This window comes from Brassica oleracea, chromosome C2 (assembly GCF_000695525.1).
Source record: "Brassica oleracea var. oleracea cultivar TO1000 chromosome C2, BOL, whole genome shotgun sequence".
NCBI lineage: Eukaryota > Viridiplantae > Streptophyta > Magnoliopsida > Brassicales > Brassicaceae > Brassica > Brassica oleracea.
The window spans coordinates 14022043-14042947 of record NC_027749.1 but is presented as its reverse complement, the minus strand read 5'-3'; the positions used below and the strand labels follow the sequence as shown (position 1 = coordinate 14042947).

At 31.6% G+C, this 20905-nt stretch overlaps 3 protein-coding genes across 3 annotated transcripts; 1 reads left to right on the top strand and 2 right to left on the bottom strand.

Moving 5' to 3' along the window:
* The first annotated feature begins 4661 nt into the window (after nucleotides 1–4661).
* LOC106325638 (monocopper oxidase-like protein SKS2) lies at nucleotides 4662–7980 on the top strand. The gene is made up of 10 exons (XM_013763683.1): nucleotides 4662–4672; nucleotides 4779–5092; nucleotides 5538–5647; nucleotides 5739–6009; nucleotides 6088–6223; nucleotides 6296–6662; nucleotides 6748–7116; nucleotides 7207–7285; nucleotides 7371–7570; nucleotides 7662–7980. The coding sequence occupies exons 2-10, from the start codon at nucleotides 4937–4939 to the stop codon at nucleotides 7765–7767; spliced, it is 1794 nt and encodes a 597-aa protein (XP_013619137.1). The 5' UTR covers nucleotides 4662–4672; nucleotides 4779–4936; the 3' UTR covers nucleotides 7768–7980.
* Nucleotides 7981–8092: 112 nt separating this feature from the next.
* LOC106325594 (probable pectinesterase/pectinesterase inhibitor 59) lies at nucleotides 8093–12534 on the bottom strand. Its single transcript, XM_013763643.1, has 4 exons — nucleotides 11475–12534; nucleotides 11129–11246; nucleotides 10056–10099; nucleotides 8093–8872 (listed from the first exon to the last, which is right to left on the bottom strand). The coding sequence occupies exons 1-4, from the start codon at nucleotides 12253–12255 to the stop codon at nucleotides 8175–8177; spliced, it is 1641 nt and encodes a 546-aa protein (XP_013619097.1). The 5' UTR covers nucleotides 12256–12534; the 3' UTR covers nucleotides 8093–8174.
* A 3154-nt stretch (nucleotides 12535–15688) lies between these two features.
* Nucleotides 15689–17463, bottom strand: LOC106323509 (glutathione S-transferase T3-like). Its single transcript, XM_013761620.1, has 5 exons — nucleotides 17391–17463; nucleotides 16491–16935; nucleotides 16155–16448; nucleotides 15926–16001; nucleotides 15689–15766 (listed from the first exon to the last, which is right to left on the bottom strand). The coding sequence occupies exons 1-5, from the start codon at nucleotides 17461–17463 to the stop codon at nucleotides 15689–15691; spliced, it is 966 nt and encodes a 321-aa protein (XP_013617074.1).
* Between the last annotated feature and the right edge of the window lie 3442 nt (nucleotides 17464–20905).

Genomic DNA, 20905 nt, shown 5'->3' with positions numbered 1-20905 from the left:
TATCCTATCAAATTTTTTTAAAAAAATGTTTGGATTAATAAAATTGATTTATACGTTTGCACCAATTTAATTATATATGTAATAGTTACTGACTTTTAATTATTCAATATATATTTATTATTTCATAATATGTAAGAACATATAATACATAAAATAATTTATATATATAATGTTTATTCCGCGTAAGGCGCGGATCTTAATCTAGTAAATTAATATATATAGACACAAAAATTTGGATATCAATATAAATTTTTATTTAAATCTAAATTCTTAAATTTATGTGAAAATTTTAAAATGATAATATAAATTATTTAACTTCAGTATCCATATTGAGAATTAACTAGGTATTTTCCTGCACCATGTACAGAAATAAAAGTTTTAAAATTTAAATTATATTTAAAAATAAGATTTTGTTAATTTTATGTTTATTATTTGCTTACAATATATAATTTTAATTTTTAATTTAACTTTATGTAAAATTAAGAAAAAATAAATATTTGTATTTAAATTTATATTTAATAATATATAAGTATACATTTTAAATAATAATCTTAGAAAGATTTTTAATCTATTTCTTTTGGTTAAAATATATCAAATCAAATTTTATCAAAATTAAGAGAAGTTTTGTTAGGTATATGACTATCAAAGAGTAAAACAAATAATATTTCTAAAATTTGTAGATTTACTAATGGTACTAAGATTAGAAAATTGTATTATTTAAAAACAAAACTGCATAAAATTTGGAAAAAATGTTTTAGTAATAAAAATTATATAATTATAAAAATAGAATTAATTAATATTTCGAAAATTGTAAATGTTATAATATTTTTATTTTTATTTCTTTTATTATATTATTTAATATTATATTAATGATAATCTATGATTTATTACCATATTTTAAAAAGCTTACCAAAAATATAAATCAATACTAAATTTAAATGTCAATGTCAATGTCATAATTAACTTCAAGCAATGTCATCATTATTAGTATACCGTGGCATCATTTTTTTCAAAATCATTGTGTTGATGACAAATGACAAATCACTTTTCAAATAATGTCTAGGGACTAGGGGTTGTATTCAAATTTTCCTATATTTTTATTTAATAAACTTCTCTTGTAATAACCAAACCAATTTAAGTTCTTAATTATATAAATATTTTAAAATAATAATGTAATTTATCTAACTTCAGTATCCATATTAATAATTAATGTATTAATTGATGTTCTTTATCTTTTTATTTAAGAGATATATGTTTAGATCATCTAAACCAAAATTTTCTCTAGTAACAACCAAACCAATCATTAAACAAACTGGAGTTAAAATAAAACACTTCTCAGAGTTGTGGATTGAAAATAATCTCATTGGCACTGAAAGCATTAGAAATTAGAAATAGTTAAAACTCATAAAATATCAATAAAATAACAGTAACCAATAAACATCATATATTATCAATAATTTAGATTTTAGAAATTGTGGCACATAAAACAAAAAGAGTAAACATGTACTAATCATAGATAATATAATGACAATTGTGTATATAAAGATAATTTAAGAAAACAAAAATTATTATATTATCGCTATAGTTTCTTAATATCCCTTTATTAAATATTTTGAATATAATGAAAAATTATCAACTAAATCACTAAAATTGTTTATTAAAACTAATGATTCAATCTAAAATCATCTAGAACATGACAAAACATCAAAATCACATTTTAAATAGTCGTAAAAAAATTTAATATCTTTTTATCAATTATTTCTAATATAATGGAAAAAATCATCAAGAACATGACAAAACATCAAAATCACATTTTAAATAGTCGTATAAAGTTTTTTAATATCTCTTAATTAATTATTTCAAATATAATGAAAAAATCATCAAATAAATCATTAAAACTGTTTATTGAACTAATGACTCGGCCTAAAGTCATGAAAAACATTTAAAATCATCAAAGTCACTTCTTAAATAATAGTACGTATTAATTATTTCAAATATAATGAAAAATCACTAAATAAATCAATAAAAATCTTTATTAAAACCAGTGACTCAAAGTAAATTATTTAGAGTATATTGAAAAATCATAAAATAAATTGCTGAAATCTATACTATTAAAATATAAGTCGTGACTTCTTTCATGTGTGACTTTTTTATTTGGACCATCTTTAACAAAATATTAACTTTTACATAACTTAATTATAATATCTTTTAATATTTTTATTTTTATTTGAAATACTAATAAAATATCTTACGTAAATGTCTAACAAAATATTTTAAATATCTTTCAGAATCTTTTTACAATATATTTTCGAAATTAGTTAACTACAATTTTAGTTATCAAAAACTATATATAATTAGAAACTAAATTTTAGTTTAGTTTTGATTGTAAACAAAAATTAACAATTATATAAAATACTTTTAATAATATTTTAATGATAATAAAAAAAATTAAATAGATTTATTGTTCAAAGTTAAATTTAAGAATTATTTTAAAAGATGCTTTTAAAAAGAAATATTCATTTCTATTTCTGATTTAAAATAAAAATATCTTATCTATTTAACACATAAATTATGACTTATTTCATATGTGATTTTTTAATTTAGACCACTTAGAAATCATACATTTAAATACTTTTACCATGTAATACAATTAATTTACGTATCCTTTCATAGATGAAACATTTGATTTTTATTCATATCTTATATATAAAACTTTGGTCTACTGTTATTAACCTATGTGTATTCTCCTGAGTTAAAAACCAATTCGGTTTATTATTTAAACAACTATACTAAATTAGTTTAATTAATCACTATATACCAAATTCTCTATTACGTAACAATACTGATTTACATAAATTTTGTTTTATTTCTAAATATGAAATATATGTGGAAATTAAATTAAGTTAAACCTACATAATAGAGAATTTGGTATATAGTGATTAATTAAATTAAATTTTGTTACAAAATTACAAAATTTATAAATTTTATAGTAACAATATTATCAGCCACACAAATATTATTATATAATATATAACACCAAATTATATAATTTATTGATATATTTTATTGATATCTTTTATTGCATAACCTAAAATATTTTAGTATTAAAAAAAATCTGCACGGTCGTGCGGGTCAAGATCTAGTTGTTTATTAAAACTAACAACATAGCCTAAAATCATAGAAACCATGATAGATAAGCAAAATCTTACTATATATTAATTAAGAAGTCACTTTATTGATTTTTGCTTACGTGTCGATCATAGGTGAACTCTTACAAAAATGTTATAATTTGATTGGTCGATGATTTTTTAATTTTTATTTATTTTAATTAGATCTAAATAGAAAATGTAAGTTTGTAACCAATTAATATCACTTGCCAAATAATCTACATAATATTATTTATGGTAACTAATTGTTAAAATTATAGAAAGAGTAATAATGTTGATCAATTTTTTATATTTATAAAATACATAAAATAAAAAATAACAAACAATTTATAGAAATCAATATAATGATTTTATATTCTTATTTAATGCATTATATTTTATATAAACTATTATAATAACTATTAACGTCTTATAAAGTTCACATAATATGTTTTATAAAATTACAAAAACATTTATAAAATTATTTATCTTGGCTTATTATATATTTAAATTATTATAAAAATTTGTAAGTCATCTATAAAAGCTTATAAGTTAATTTATATAATCTATTTTAAAATTTTGTCCTACTATCCTACTATATATTAATTGAGAAGTTACTTAAGAGATTTTTTCTTATGTGACGATCATTGATGAAATCCTTAAAAATGTTATAAATTGAATGGTCGATAATTTTTTAATTTTTATTTATTTTAATTAAATTTAAAAAGAAAAAAATAAATCTATAAACAGTCAATATCACTTACCAAATAATCTACATAATATTACAAATAATTATTTATGGTAACTAATTGTTAAAACTATAGAAAAAGTAATGATGTTTGATCGATTTTTATATTTATAAACTACATAATATAATAAAAAAGTTTATTAAAATCAATAAAATAGTTTTATATTCTTATATAAAGCCTTATATTTGTATTTATAAACTATATAAAATATTTCAAAAGTAATTTATGGAATTGATATAGTAGTTTTATTTGCCTATGTGATTGGATATGAATATGTAACAATTATATTGTTTTAACTTTTTAAGCTTATTAAAGACATAAAACTTTAGCTATAAATGATTTAAAATCAAAATTTTCAACATTATATACCTTCAAAACTTAAGTAATTTTATTAAAAACTGAATCTTGAATATTGTACATAACTAATTTTAGTAAAATTATCAAAACAAAATATCAAAAAATATTTAAAATAGTCATATTATCTTTTTCAAAAAAATTTATTCTTAGAAAAATATTTAACAAGAAAACACATAATGATAAAAACATATTTTAATTTGAAAGTTACAATAAATATATTGTCATAAAACATTTAACCCGCGAAATCGCGGGCATCTAACTAGTTATTTGTTAAATAATAGTATAGATAGATCGCATAGTTAGAGAAATGAATGCTTTACTCAACCAATAACAATTAACAAGATGGTAACACATATGGTATATAATCAAAAGAAATAAAGAAAAGGTAAACAAAAATCGAAGAGAATCATTACGTTTTGAGTAAGTTATCCAATTTGACAACCACTTCTATATAGACATGATATGAATAATTAACAAATTATACGGACCGGTTAACCAGTAAGATTAAAAACGCGTTTATATACAGAAAGAAGAGAATAAAATCATCATTTGCCAGAGAAGCAGTTTCACAAAGTGCACACTCTTCATCTTCTTTTTCTTCTCGGTAATGTTGTCTTCGTAGAGGAAGAAGATCAACGAAGCATAAGCGAAACCTATCCTCCTTACCTAAGCCACATCATAAAAATGGCGGCTGCTTATTTATTCTCGCGGTTTACTACATTCTCTTTCCTCTTTTCCTTGGCTCTTCTCTGTGGATTTTCTCTAGCCGGCGATCCTTCCGTCTCCTACGTGTTTGAAGTCTCGTACATCACTGCTTCTCCTCTCGGCGTTCCTCAACAGGTTTCGTTTAGCTTCTTATATACGGGTTTTCATTCTCTCTAGTGCAGCTTTTCACTATTACACTTGTTAAAAACTATATGGCTTTTGTCATATCAGTCACATTTATATTAATGCAACAAATTAGTTCCACCAAAAAAAACTTTCTCATTGTAATTTCTTCCTCTTAGGCGTTTTCATAAGGAAAAATGATTTGCTTCGTTTTCAGTTTGTTGTATCAGATTTATGTTACAGAATCACTATTTTATCTTTGATATTCGATCAAAGGCAACGATCATTGAATGTTGATTGATTTTTATGATGAATATGTAATTACACAGAAGAACTAGCTTAGCTGATATGTAATTGGTCTAGAGGATGGTAGGAGCGTATGAGCCAGAACGTCTTAGCCATTCAGAAGAAAAAAAATGTAAATACACACAGTGTTAATAGATATTGTTCTTTGCAGGTTATAGCAATCAATGGGAAATTTCCAGGCCCTGTGATTAATGCTACCACAAACTACAATGTTGATGTTAATGTTTTCAATCGTTTGGATGAGCCTTTTCTATTCACCTGGTGATCATTATTAACGTTCTTATCTCTTCTTCTCTGATTCAGTGCAGCAGAGTTTACTAACATTGTGTCTTGCTTGAACAATTCTGTTAAGGAATGGGATCGAGATTCGGGGTGAATCGTGGCAAGACGGTGTTCTTGGCACAAACTGTCCCATCCCTCCGAACTGGAACTTCACTTACAGCTTTCAAGTGAAAGATCAAATCGGAAGTTTTTTCTATTTCCCCTCACTTAACCTTCAGAGAGCTTCTGGTGGTTTTGGACCAATCATAATCAATAACCGGGATCGTATTCCTATCCCGTTCAATGAGCCTGATGGCGAAATCAGCTTTATGATTGGCGATTGGTATACTCAGAACCATACAGTAAGTCCACTCTACTGGTGTGGTGTTCATTTCACTTTTGATTATATGTTCATCGGTGAAAACTTTTTTGCTTCGTAGGCATTAAGGGGTGTACTTGACTCTGGTGAAGAACTTGGGATGCCTGATGGAGTCCTCATCAATGGGAAAGGTCCTTACAAGTACACTAGCAGTGTACCTGATGGAATCCAGTATGAAACCATTAATGTTGATCCAGGTTAATATCTTGGAGAGTTCTCTATTGTCTGAGTAGTTTTTCATTTTATTCATCCGTGTTACATTGTTGCAGGGAAAACATACAGGATCCGTGTTCACAATGTTGGTACCTCCACAAGCTTGAACTTCAGGATTCAGAACCACAAAATGCTTTTAGTTGAAACTGAGGGTCACTACAACTCGCAAACAAACTTCACCGATTTCGATATCCATGTGGGACAGTCTTATTCATTCTTGGTCACCATGGACCAAAACGCCTCAACTGACTACTACATTGTGGCGAGTGCTAGATTTGTGAACGAAACAGCTTGGCAAAGAGTCACCGGTGTTGGCATTCTCCATTATTCCAATTCCAAAGGACAGGCTTCTGGTCCTCTTCCAGTTCCAGCAACTGATGTTTCTCAACCTTGGTCTGTAATGAACCAACAAAGAGCCATAAAGTATGTCTACAAAACCCCTTCAAGCAAATGGATATTTAAAACTTTAGACGTTTACATGTAAACCTGACTTTTTTTTCATGTGCAGGCAAAACACATCTGCAAGTGGTGCTCGTCCAAATCCGCAGGGATCATATCACTACGGAGAGATAAACATCACAGGCACATACATCTTGAGGAGTATACCTCCAACCAAAATCAATGGGTCAGTTCGTGCTACGCTTAATGGGATTTCATTTCTGAACCCAAGCACGCCCATGAGGCTTGCGGATAAGCATAAAGTGAACGGAGTTTATAAACTGGATTTCCCAGAGAGACCTGCTGACAATATACCTCCACGTTTGGAGAGTTCTATCATCAACGCGACATACAAGGGCTTTATTCAAATTATTTTCCAGAACAATGACACAAAAGTCCAGAGCTTCCATATTGATGGATACTCGTTTTACGTTGTTGCGTACGAAAATCATGACATACTTTCTTTATTTACATTTTTTTTAACAGTTTTAGTTGCTCTGACTTGACTTTTTAAAATCTGGTGTTCCAGGATGGACTTCGGTAACTGGACTGAAGACAAAAAAGGCTCTTATAACAATTGGGATGCAGTATCAAGAAGCACGGTCGAGGTTGATTCACATTTGCAATCTGCATGGTCAATTTGTTAGAATTTTTACTTACATTGTTTGTTTTTGTTTTGATGTTTTTGTTCAGGTTTACCCAGGGGCATGGACTGCTGTACTTCTTTCCCTCGATAATGCCGGAGTTTGGAACATCAGAGTTCAGAATCTTGACAGATGGTATCTTGGCCAAGAAACATACATGCGAATCATAAACCCTGAGGAGAACGGTAGCACAGAAATGGATCAGCCTGGAAATGCTCTTTACTGTGGTGCTCTCAAGAGCATGCAGAAGTAAGCACACTGACCTCTCCTTTCCTCTCATATCACCTTAGATGATGATATGAATATCCTAAGCACTCTTCTCTTTGGTTATCTCCTGCAGGGACCAGATCCATAGCTCTGCAACATCAATATTAAATGAAAAGTTGAATCTAGTTTTCAGCTTGGTGATGGTTCTGCTCGCCTTGGTTCCAGTATTTTTCTGTTAAATCTGATCTCTCATTGGTGAAATTGTATGATACAAACTGTTGGGCTTCTTTTTTCTTCTTCTTTGATTTCATTGATTGTTTGTTTATGTACTTCTCATTATCCGAAATAACTTCAGATTGTGGGGCTTGCTTTGTGTCTAAAGCATTGTAGTTTGTGTCTTCTACATTATTTCTACAATTATTAAGCAATGCTTAAAAGAAGAGATGGACAAAACAAAAGTCTCGTCCTGTTCGGTATGAGTATATACTTTTGATTCGTATTTTTGTTCTTTACTATGTACCCGTTTTTCCCTCCACAGTTAAAACTTTATTCATAATAAGCATAATGAAATTATATTCGGAGTCGAAAAAGTTATATAATTTTAATTTAAGCACAAAAAAAAAGAAAAATAAAACAATGGCCGGCCTTAGAGCCCGGAAGTGAAGGGTACGCCTGTGTGTGGCAGCCATACGGTACTTGCGATGAATCTTCCAACAGTGAAAGCGGATGCATCAGAATCTCTATTCAACACATGGAACCCTTTCCAACGAACACGCCACTTAGTGGACGAACCTGGTCCGGTATTCTTATATTCAGCACAGAACAGCGTGTCTAAACCGAAAACCGAACCTTCAGTCCCCGGTGACCAACCCAATGGACTCACAGCACTATCCAAATGCGTCTTAAGAACCACGGTGCGAGAGTACTTCATCCAAGGCCGGCCCATGTACGTCTTAACAGTACGGACCACCGGTTTTAGATCAGGGGCGGGTTGGATTCTTGAGTTATGTATAGAGATCCCTGTGTTCTGAAACGGATCAGCACGACCTTGTGCGGTTATTACATTGGCCTGACCCTTGAGCGGGGGACGAGGGAGGATGAGACAGTTTTGGAAAACTACAGCTGCGTTTCCAAATATGAAATCTACGGTTCCATAAATGTAGCAGCCACGGTAAAATTGGCGCTGGGAATGAACCATCAGTGTGTCTTGGTATCCTTCAATAGAGCATTTATAGAAGATTGAGAGGTCTGAGGATGACCGGAGTTCCACGGCCTGGCCTTTGGCCGGACCAGCCGTGTTCTGGAATGTTAGGCCTTTGGCTATGAAGTGAAGTCCCTCTATACCTGGATCACACGCAATTGAAAAAAAAGTAATAAATGTTCAAATGGTAACGCCTATTTATTTCGCGGGAAATAAAGCAAAAGCACCGGTTACGTTTTATTTCTATTTTCTTAGCTAGTGCTTAGGCATGGCCGCCTGAGCAAAAATATCGGAAACAAAGAACCGAATTGAAATACCCGAAACCGGAGCTGTACCAAAACTCTCAAATATCCGAACGGTTCCTATATTTCTATATCCGAAATAAATGAACCAAATCGGAACCGAACCGAGAACCAAACGGATACCCGAATATATAAAAATATTAATTATATATACTTATAATATAACATAACTAATATATATATATATATATATATATATTTAAATTAAAAATCTATTAAAATTATCCAAAAATATTTGAAAATAACTAAATTATTATAAAGTATCTGAACTACCCGAAAGTATTCGAAAGTATCTGGATACTTTTATCCGAAATATCTAAAGTAATCCAAAAAGTTTTATTTAAATCATTCTAATTATTTGATATTTTATCGTAAATAACCGATATTTAACCGGAATGATCCGAACTATTCGAACTACTCGAATCCAAACTGGAACCAAATGAGAACCGAGTTTTTTCGGATATTTTCTGGTTTCTAATTTTCCTATCTGAACCGAACCAAACCCGAAACTAACCGAACCGAACCGAAAATAGATCAGGTAGTAAATGGATCCTCCGGTCAAAACCTGAAATCCATGAACCCAACCGAACAGATACTTGAAATGTGCAGGCCTAGCAGTGCTAATAATTGATGATGATCCCAATGTATGATTTAACTTGACGTCTCCACCAAAAATCTTACGGATTGGAAAACCCAATTCGTACGGAAGTTTTAAATATTTTTTATTAGTTTCATAATAGAAGCTTGTTTAGATCCAATCCACCATATGCATTAAAACTATGATTAACCCGAAATTCTTAGAGTGGGGTTCTTATCGGAAGTTATGAAACTGTTTCTTAATTTTTAACTAAAAAAACTAAGAACCGGTTCTTAAAGTCCTTATTTAAGAACCGGTTCTTAGCTTTTTTAGTTAAAAGTTAAAAAACAATTTCTTAACTTCCGCTGAGAACTTTATCCTAAAAACCCCGGGTTAATCATGCTCTAACTAATCAATAAATAAAAGAAATAAAAATTAAATATTTACCGGCTGTGGCGGAATTGTAAGTGGTGTAACCACCTTTGACACTACTGATAAGAACAAAGTTCACCCATGTGGTGAATAGTTAAATTCACCACACTCTTCATGACCAATCAAAACACCATGTATGAGTGATTAAAAAAGGCAATAAAAAAAAATAGCTGAAAAAAAACAACACCGACATTAATTAACGCCGTCTAAAAACCTAAACTAAATCCATAAATCCTAAATCCGAAACACTAAACCATAAATCCCAATCCTAAAATCTAAACCCTAAATTTTAAACCTTAAACCTAAACTCTAAACAATAAACTTTAATCTAAACCCTAAATCTTAAACCCTAAACCCAAACTCTACACAATAAACCCTAAATCATAAAATCTAAACCCTAAAGCCCAAACCCAAAACTCTAAACCCTAAACCCTAAATCATAAACCCTAAACTCTAAATCCTAAACCCTAAACCCAAACCTCTAAACTGTAAACCCATCTGCTAGTTAATAAGATTAAGGTTTACGGTTTATAGGTTTGGGTTTAGGGTTTATGATTTAGGGTTTGGGTCTAAGATTTAAAGTTTTGCATTTAGGGTTTAGGATTTAGGGTTTATGATTTAGGGTTTGGGTCTAAGATTTAAAGTTTTGCATTTAGGGTTTAGGATTTAGGGTTTATGATTTAGGGTTTGGGTTTAAGATTTAAAGTTTTGGGTTTAGGGTTTAGGATTTAGGATTTAGATTTTATGATTTAGGGTTTAGGGTTTAGAGTTTTGGGTTTGGGCTTTAGGGTTTAGATTTTATGATTTAGGGTTTATTGTGTAGAGTTTGGGTTTAGGGTTTAAGATTTAGGGTTTAGATTTTAGGATTGGGGTTTATGATTTAGTGTTTTGGATTTTTGGTTTATGGTTTTAGAGTTTAGGTCTTTAGAATTTTAGAATTTTGCAGATGGCGCTAATTAGTGTCGGTGTTGTTTTTTTCCAGCTATTTAATTTTTTTATTTTTATTGCCTTTTTAAATTATTCCTATATGACATTTTGGTTGGTTACGAAGAGTGCGGTGAATTTAATCATTCATCGTAGGGGTGAACCTAAGTATTGTTCCGGTGATAATGGTGGATCTCATTCCATCTCCGACCAACATTATGTTATCGTTATTGAGACGTACATTTATGTTTTCTTGATATATTCTTTTCTTAACGTATATAAGAGCATGATTATCCGGGGTCCTTAGTGGGTTTCTTAGTGCGTGGTCCCCCACAAAACCCTTAAGGATTGGTTACAAAAACTACTAATTAAGAACCGATCTTAGTGAGTTTCTTACACTGTTCGCGGGCCCCACTGACACGTGGCGGTCCGCGATTGATTTGCTTTTTAATTTTTTTTTTTTTTTTTAAAAAAACTAAATGGGTTTCTTAGGGATAATCATGGCGTTAATGTACCTCCCTGACGTCACTTTTCTCCGTCCAGCCACATCAACAACAGCCGCTTGCACCGTATTGACTTGTCCCGATCCATCTTTGGCCACCACGAGGTTAGCTCGGACAGCACGCGCGGATTGCAATTGTAGAAGTCTCCTCTCTTTACTGGAAACCCACGTTGGAAAACCCTTCCCATCAGCAGTGGTGGTGCCGTTGTTTCCGGTTGGCAAGAGGGATCCGTTGACGGCTAAGCAGTTGCTTATGAGGTTGGAGATTTTGGTGTTTGATACGATTGGTGTGATGAAATCTGAGACGTTGAGATCGGAAGAGCCGCGTCGACAAGTCTCGGTATTTGTAAGTGCGGTGCTCAGCCACGTCTGTGCGTCAAAGTCGGTGCACCCTTCTCCGGTACCGGCTTTTGGAGATACTCCTTCCAGCGTCCGAGTTAGCTGCACGATCGTGTCTCCATATAGGTCAATGCAATCAGCTAAAACGGCTTGCTTCCGGCAATCCGTGCAGTTGCGGCTGGACTGAGCCAGCTCGTCCCGGGCGGATATAGCCCGATCCATAGTTGCTTCCACCAGCATTATTCGGAACTCGGATAGCTGTGTCGGAAGCAGGAAACCATTGTGGTTTTTGAAGTAGCATTTGCATGGATCAGGGTAAGGAGTTTGGTCGCACCACCCGTCAATGCCCCCGGTGGTGGAATTGTCGTCGGCTACGGTGGTGAGAGGATTGAAGCAGAGTAGTAATAACAATAGTAAATGTAATGATAAAAGATAGATTTTGTGCATCATGCTTTCTTTTGATAGTGTGAGGATTCTAACTACGAAGTATATTGTTAGGGACTAGAGAGTGGGCACATGACTCTTAACCTATATTATATATATTGGTGGTATTAACATTAAAGCAAAACAAGCAAACAAAAATTATTTTGAAAGTCATGAATCAGATTTTGTTTAGCGTCTATACTGTTTTGTTCGACTGCTGTTTTGCCATTGCTTGAACGCTTCTATCACTGTTAGCTGTAAATATATTATTTTAGGAGGAACTTTCAGGATATGCTAGTTAATAACTAACAGAATATTCTCTTTTTCTTTTTAGTAATCGTGGCTAGTTAGTAATCCTCGATGAAAGTCCAGAGTTTTCAATCGTGTGTTATATTTTCGATGGCAAAAGGAAAAATATTAGATATGTCTAATACATAAAGGCAGAGCCGTGCCTGGAAATTTGAAGCTTTCGCTTAGGGCAACAAATTTTGTGAAATTTTTATAGGGCATATAAATACATATATTCATAAACTATATATGTTTTGACTTCTGATTGCTTCTCAAGTTAAGTATGTATATTCTAAATCACTGCTAATATCTGTTTTTCTTATCTTCTACAATTACATTAAGATGTTAATTATAACCAATTAATTATAATTATATCCTATTTTTACTTTTTAAATTTATCCATATGCTTATCTTCTTTTTTTTATCATAAAATGATTTTTTTCTTCTTTTTCTATTATTATTTATTTTTTTTGCTTATAATTTTCAGGTTTACAAATTTATAAAATATAACTATCTATATAAAAGGTTTTGTAATTGCATTTTCAGTTTTCTTTTGCATTTAAATATTTATGAACGAAATATAAAACTATAGTAAAAGTGCATATTTTCTATCAAAATGTTACTTAAAAAATGATTTTGATTACTTCTTATATTATTCCATCAAAAAATATTTTCATTAAACATAATATTCTATTTGGCCTACGGCATCAAAAACTCTTGGCACGGCACTGCATAAAGGGATACTGAAAACATACACTAAAAGAAAACAATTAAGTTAGTGTTGTTTAGAACATCTCATGCCCACATCAGTTCTTTTACTTTAAACTTTTTAGTTGATCCGTGCATCCACACGGAGTATTTTTCATATATATAAAAATGTTAACATCTATGAGAGGTTTACTAGTTTTGTCATTATTATCCATGAAAGACGAACTGATATGGAATTTATTGGATTTATCATTTTATAAATGTTATCTCATGTGAAGTATAAAAGCAAGCACATCGGTGGTATGTGACCAGGCCATCTTTATTACAGGGTTCTTAGCATGGGGTTCTTAGACCATCATTAACGCAGGGTTTTTATTACATGGTTCTTAGCAGAATATAAGAACCCGACTCTTAACTTTTAACTGAAAATGTTAAGAGCCGGCTCTTAACATTTTCAGTTAAAAATTAAGAGTCGGATTCTTATATTCCGCTAAGAGCCTCGTCCTAAGAACCCCCATTAATGATGCTCTTAGAACACTTCCATCCATTAGAACCTTTAATGGAGTATTAAAATTAAATTAATAATTAATAAAGGGATTTGAGAAGTTAAGAACTTTAGTGAGTTCAATTAATTTTTTTCTCCTCCATTGGAAAAACTTCATAAGGGTTCAAAGAATTTTTTTTTTTAAGTAGAATAATTTAAAATAAAAACATACATAAAATTTTTAATACAAATGAGATAAAAGCATATTTAAAATACAAATACAAATCATAAACGAGAAAAAATAGATTAGTTGAAATCTTGATTTGTTCCAAATTTTTGCCATATATTCTCGACCAAATCAGCTTTTAATTGTTGATGTATTTGTTTGTCACGAATTCAATTCCGAATGCTCATCATATTGCCGATATTTGAAGGCATAACTGTAGAATACGTGAAATCCACTTGTGCACTTCGGTTTGATTCCGGTTGTGCGAAAACTGAAACATCATACTGAGTGTACCCATCTCGTTCGTCTTCTACGATCATATTATGTAGAATGATACATGATCTCATTATCTTTCCAATTTTTATTTTATCCCACAAAAGAGCTGGATTTTTGACTATAGCAAATCAAGCTTGCAAGACCCCAAATGCACACTCGACATCTTTACGTACAGCTTCTTGATGTGTAGCGAATAAGGATGCTTTCGGACCTTGCATAAGTGGAATAGATTGGACAAAAGTAGCTCATTTTGGATAAATACCATCTGTGAAATAGTAAGCCAAATGGTACTTGTGTCCGTTGACAATATAATTAACTTTTGGAGCTTGACCTTGTAATATATCATCAAAAATCGGTGATCGATCAAGAATATTGATATCGTTTAATGTACCTGGAGATCCAAAAAACGCATGTCATATCCAGAGATCTTGGGCTACAGCCTCTAAAACAATTGTTGGCTTTCCTGATCCACGTGTATATTGACCTTTCCATGCGGTCGGACAATTCTTCCACTCCCAATGCATACAATCGATGCTTCCTATCATGCCGGGAAATCCGCGTATCTCTCCAATATCGAGCAGTCGTTGAAGATCTTCTGGCGTGGGTCTTCTTAGATACTCATCTCCAAATAAATTAATGATTCCTTGAACAAAATGTTCCAAACATAAAAGCGCGGTGGTCTCACCAAGTCGGAGGTATTCGTCGACCGCATCAGCTGGGCAACCATATGCCGTCATACGAATTGCTGCCGTTGCCTTTTGTAACGGAGAGTGACCGAACCTTCCAGTAGCATCTCTTCTTTGTTGAAAGTATGGAATTTCAGCGGCGAGTCGATCAACAGTACGCATGAACAAAGGCTTGTTTATTCGAAAACGGCGTCGAAAAATGTGAGAAGGATATGTTGCATCTTCACTAAAATAATCGTTCCATAACTGCATGTGTCCTTGTTCTCGTTGTCTTTTAATGTAGGCTCGTTTCTTTTTTGATCTTGATGCTCCTTGGCGATTTTCATGGTGAATGAGGAGATTTTCGAATTGTTGATCAAAAATTTGATCGGATTTTTCATCCATTTCATCATCGAAATTATGAAAAGAAGAAGATGCCATTTAAAAAATGTTAAGAAAGAAATGTGAAAAAGATTTGATTTTTCTAGTGTTGTTTTTTTTTTTGTTTATTTGGAGGTTGATAAGAAAGAAGGTATGAGATTGATAAGAAAATAAGAAAGACGCTCTCGCTCTCTCTCGAGGTTGATAAGAAGAAGCTATGAGAATGTGTTTCTCTCTCTCGTATTTCTACAATTTATAAAGAAACTGTAAAGATTGAAGAATAAATTATAAAGAACATATTGTCATATTTTGTCACAAGTGTACATGGAACAAATTTTCTTATTACTCACGAGATACAACTTACAAAATACAACAACTTATTACATGGAACACAGGCAATAGCCAACACAAGTGTACATGGAACATATTGTCTTATTGTGTCACAAGTATACTGTCGAAGACAACACGAGAAGCATCAGACCACAGTCCAAGTTGCTTCTTATGTCCCACCTGCAGTAAAAACAAAGAGAGCATCAGACCACAGACTAAGACAACACGAGAAACACAGAAAATAGCCAATGACACATACCGACAACAAAGAGTGATGACACCAGTAAGAAAACTACAGAATCGAGTCTTCTTTTGTGTCACAAGTCTTCTCTGTTTCACCTGCCAAACTGCATAATTAGTCATGTTCCAATTCAAACCGTCGCGATAGACACAAGCAAAACTAATCTCGGGACAACTGAAGCACACAGAACCATATTTTTGCATTAATGAAGAAGACCACAATGTTACAGACGCAGACACAAACCAACATGAAACAAACTCAGACACTGAAACTAAAGAGAAAGACACACAAACCAAACGCATAAAGATACACTGAAACTAAGCCAACATGTCAGTAATAAGCTTATTTTTCAAAGCAATTTCTAATTCACTTAAAGGCTCTGTCTTGGCAATGAGACTGTCTAGCAATTTATGCTTGTTCAACTGGTCCTTCAACGCAAAGTCCTGCTGCCTAATCTTACAGAAGCTCTGAAACTCCCTTTCTTCCTCTTCCAACGCCGGCTTGCTGATAGACCTTTTACCTTTTGCTTTCGCTGCTTTAACACCAACAGGCCGTGAGCCTATATCATCCTCTCCTAGCACAGAGGTTGATGATTGTGCAGATTGGTCATCTAGCTTCCTCCTTTTTTACTGCACTTTATCTTTAGTAGATGAAGCGCCACACCATTTCTGATCATGGCGAAGCTCCAACCACGCATGCTCGAGTGTAAACTTGACCTTGTAGTCATTGAAGAATAACTCATGCACCATCTTCAACACATCATCCTCACTCATCCCACTAGCTTTAGCTTTCATTGCAGCTTCATAACACCCAACAAACTTACATACACTCTCGTTGATCTTCCCCCACCTCTGCTTACAGTGACTTGGCTCCCTCTTTTGCAAAGCAAAAAGCTTTGGACTATATGCAACATAAGCCGCTATCCGTTTCCAAAATGCTATTGCCTTCTGATCATTCCCCACGACAGGATCCTTGGAGGTGTTGAGCCAAGCACTGATGAGCACAATATCTTCAGTTGGTGACCAGTTCCTTCTTTCTTTACGGTCAGACATGACGTGTTCCTCTTCTGTTGCATCTTCAGCCCACTGTGTCCCGAAGACAGAGGCATCTGATGAAGATAGTTTTATACTAGGTTCACGTGTAAGAAAGGAGAAAGAGGTGTTTGGTTGTTGAATGTTTAAAAGGTTTTGAAATCTACAAGGCTCAGTAAGTGGATTCATTGCGAACGAGAAGGAGATATCAAATGAGATCGAGAAAGAGTTATGAAATGAGAAGAAGTTATGAAATGAGAAGGAGTTATGAAATGAGGAAAAGATATGAAACGAGAAGGATATATGAATTGAGAGATAGATATGAAACGATGAGGAGATATGAATTGAGATTCTTGGAGTTGGTCGTTTTTAAAAGCAAACTGATCAGAGCGTTTAGTAGTTGTTAAGTGTTAATGGCAATCAATTTTTCTACCTAAAACCAGAACAACCAAGACAGTAAATGTATCTACCTAAATTCCATTTAATCCCAACCTAAACAATGTCTAACACACATTAAATGATTGGTACTTACCTGTTGACAGGTTTGATCCGCTTTGATGACACGTGATCCGTATCTTGCTGCTCCCAGCAAGACATTTGTCCATTTCACTGGTATGTCTGTTCTCCTTTACTGTCTCCCACGCAGCTAACCTTGTCACTTCAAATAAAAACCCAAGACTATAGTTTAATTACGAAACTTGGAACAGAGTTAAACAATAAAGATTTAATCAATTAAGTGTTTTGAATCAAAACCAGAGTCTACTCAAACTTCAAAATCAAGACAAAGAAAGAACCTTTAAGACATCAAATAATTAAACAGAGTAAAGCAATGACCTTTGTAATTGAACTATTGAAGAAGGGTGGTGACAATTTGGCGAGTTGAGTCATCGAATTTGACAAGCAAAAAATGTGAGCCTCTGTTCATCATCGTCTCCATAGTCCCTTCGTCGCTGCTAATACCACAACTTCCCCCATCAATCTGAGATAAACAGAGTCAAATCTCATCATCGCAACAAAATTGGCAATAATAATCGAAGGAATCAAATTCACGGGAACAAAAAGCTTTAAGAAACACCTTCATGGTGATTGCATGCACGAGTCTGGAGGAGAACATCGACGAAGAAAAAAACGAATCAAACGACATCTCCGTTCGAGGTTTCGACAGAATCAACGAGGAAGAGAGAGACCCGACGATGTGATTTCGACAAAATCGAACAAGAGAGAGTCATGATCGTCGACGAACAAACAGATCAAAGATCATCTCCCTCGGAGATTTTTGAAGAAGCGAAGGCGAAGAGATGTCGATGACATCGAAGATGAACCGAAAGAGAAAGAGAAAAAGATGACATTTATTTTCCGTAAAATGCACCACCCAATACGCTCCTGTCACGTATGGGGTTTTACCCAACTCTAAACTCTCTTAATTTGGCAGCGGTTTTCTCTAATAAAACCATTTTTGATTTAATTTTTTCACTTTTTTGGTTTAGAACCCCTTCCTCAACCGACCGATGGAGTTGGTCTTAGCTCTATTTTAAGAGACGATTCTAGTTTTTCTTAGTTAAAAGTTAAGAGACGGTTCTTATATTACGCTAAGAACCCCACCCTAAGAACCCTAAGAGACAGTTTTTGTATCATTTATATTATGCTAAGAGACAGTTCTTATATTACGCTAAGTATCTGAACATTAAAGAAATATTGAGAGTTGAGAAAGTTAGAAAAAGAAATTCAAAAACTGAAGAAATAAATGATACAGGTTGCTGCAGGCGAACCCTTAAAAAACTTGAGATACTTTCTATCTATGTGGCACTTCATGATTTGCTCACTAAAACCTTATTCTGATTTATAATTTAATTATTAAATAAATTACACTAAAAACTAATATTTTTTTTATCAGATACTTAGACTAGTATCTAAACCGTTGGACATGCTCTAATATTCTCGGTTTTCTTTTTGTGTTTCAAAAAAATTCTCGGTTTGTTTATTAAAATGTGGTTGAATTGCTAATTTTTGTTTTGCTTATTAACTGTATAACTGAACTGGTTGAATAGTCAATCTAATCATGTATTAGAAATGATGTAAGAAACGGTTAAGTATGAGTTTTTATATTTATTGTATAAACCGAACTGGTTGAATAGTCAATCTAATAATATATCAGAAATGATGACCAGTACTGGTTAAGTCCGATGTGTGATTTTGTTTAGTAACTGTATAAACCGAACAGGTTGAAGAGTCAATCTAATCATGTATTAGAAATACATATACCAAAGTTGATGGTTATAACCGGTTAAGTCCGATTTTTTGTTTGTTTATTAACTGTTTAATATATAGTGTGAATTGTGATTCATTAATCATGCCAAAAAATTTCGGTTAAATGATCTGAACTTATAGGTTCAAGTAGTTATTATAGTCAATAATAAACGAGGTGATTTAGTAAGTTACAAAATTTTATTAAGAAATAAACGAAACATGACTTTCTACCGATAGTCCATGTTTTAAGAAAATCACATATAAAAAGAAATTGTGACTTTTATTTTAATATAGTAGACTAGATTTTGATCTGGTCTTACAAAGTGCGAGATATCTATAATGGGTTAAGTTAAATAGAAGGGAGATATATTAGATATGAAGCAGGGCAGATGTTGAGTATCTATATTGTTTTGGGTCGACGGTTGTTTTGCCATTGCTTGAATGCCACGTTGATGTATAATAGATTTTTAGAATGATTTTGTTAGATTTTTAGAACGATTCTCTTTTTATATTATAGATTTATAGATTTATAGATTTATAAATGAAATAAATTAATTTTAATTTCTAATGATAATTGTATGATAATTAGAATTTAAATTAAACAATCTTTAGAAATAATTTTTTAAAAGATGCCAAAAAGATTTTGTTAGGTTTTTTAAATAATAATTTGTTCTTCAAATAAAAAATAAAGATATTGAAAAATATTATAATTATTATTTTTTAATTGATAAACTTTCTAAGAAATAATCAAGATAAAAATATCACACATAAAATAAGGCAAAACCGGTTAAGTCAGACTTTGTTCTATTTATTAACTATATAACCAAACTGGTTGAATAGTCAATCTAATCATGTATTATGGCTTGATTGACAGAGAATTAGTATAAGCATTATGCTCATAACTATTCAATCAATAATTTTTAAGAAACATTTAGAATAACATTTAGATGTTACAAATGCTCTTCAAATGTTTTCTATCCGATGCTTTCCTATGAAACTTTTAGTAGAGCACTTGAATTTAGAATAAATAATATCTTTTAAATAATTTAATATAATTTATTTATTTTATCAAATAATTTCACAAAATTATATTTATATCCAAAACTATATTAAAGAATTGATAAAATATTTTCTTATTAAAAATAATATTTAAATATTTAAAATAAAATAAAATTTAAATCGTTTTTAAAAGAAATTAAAAAAATAAATTTATTTTCATTTAAAATATAATTAATATATAGTTCTTATATATATAATTAAATATAATTAATTATTGTCAATAAAAATATAAAAGTACTATACATATATATTATAAATATAATATATCTATATTATTCAAATAAGCAAATTATATATCATATACCAATTTTATAGATGAATCATTTACTGTTATACCAATTACTTTATTAATTGCATTTATGAGAACATAGTGATTCTACAGCATATTAATATTATTTTGTCATCAGTTGTACCAATCAAGTCCTTAGAAATTATTTAACAACCAGTTAAGTCTGATTTTTTTTATTTATTAAATAAATCGAACTGGCTAAATAGCCAATCTAATGATGTATTAGAGATGATGATCAGTACTGGTTAAGTCCAATGTGTGATTTTGTTTATTAACTTTATAAACCGAACAGGTTGAAGAATCAATCTAATCATCTACCAAGGTTGAAGGTCAGAACAGGTTAAGTCCAATTATTATTTTTTTAATCACCTGCTTAATTTCTCTAAGTCTTGCACTTTCTCATATGTTAACAATCAATCTATTTTATTGCTTTGTTTAATTTTTTTCTACTT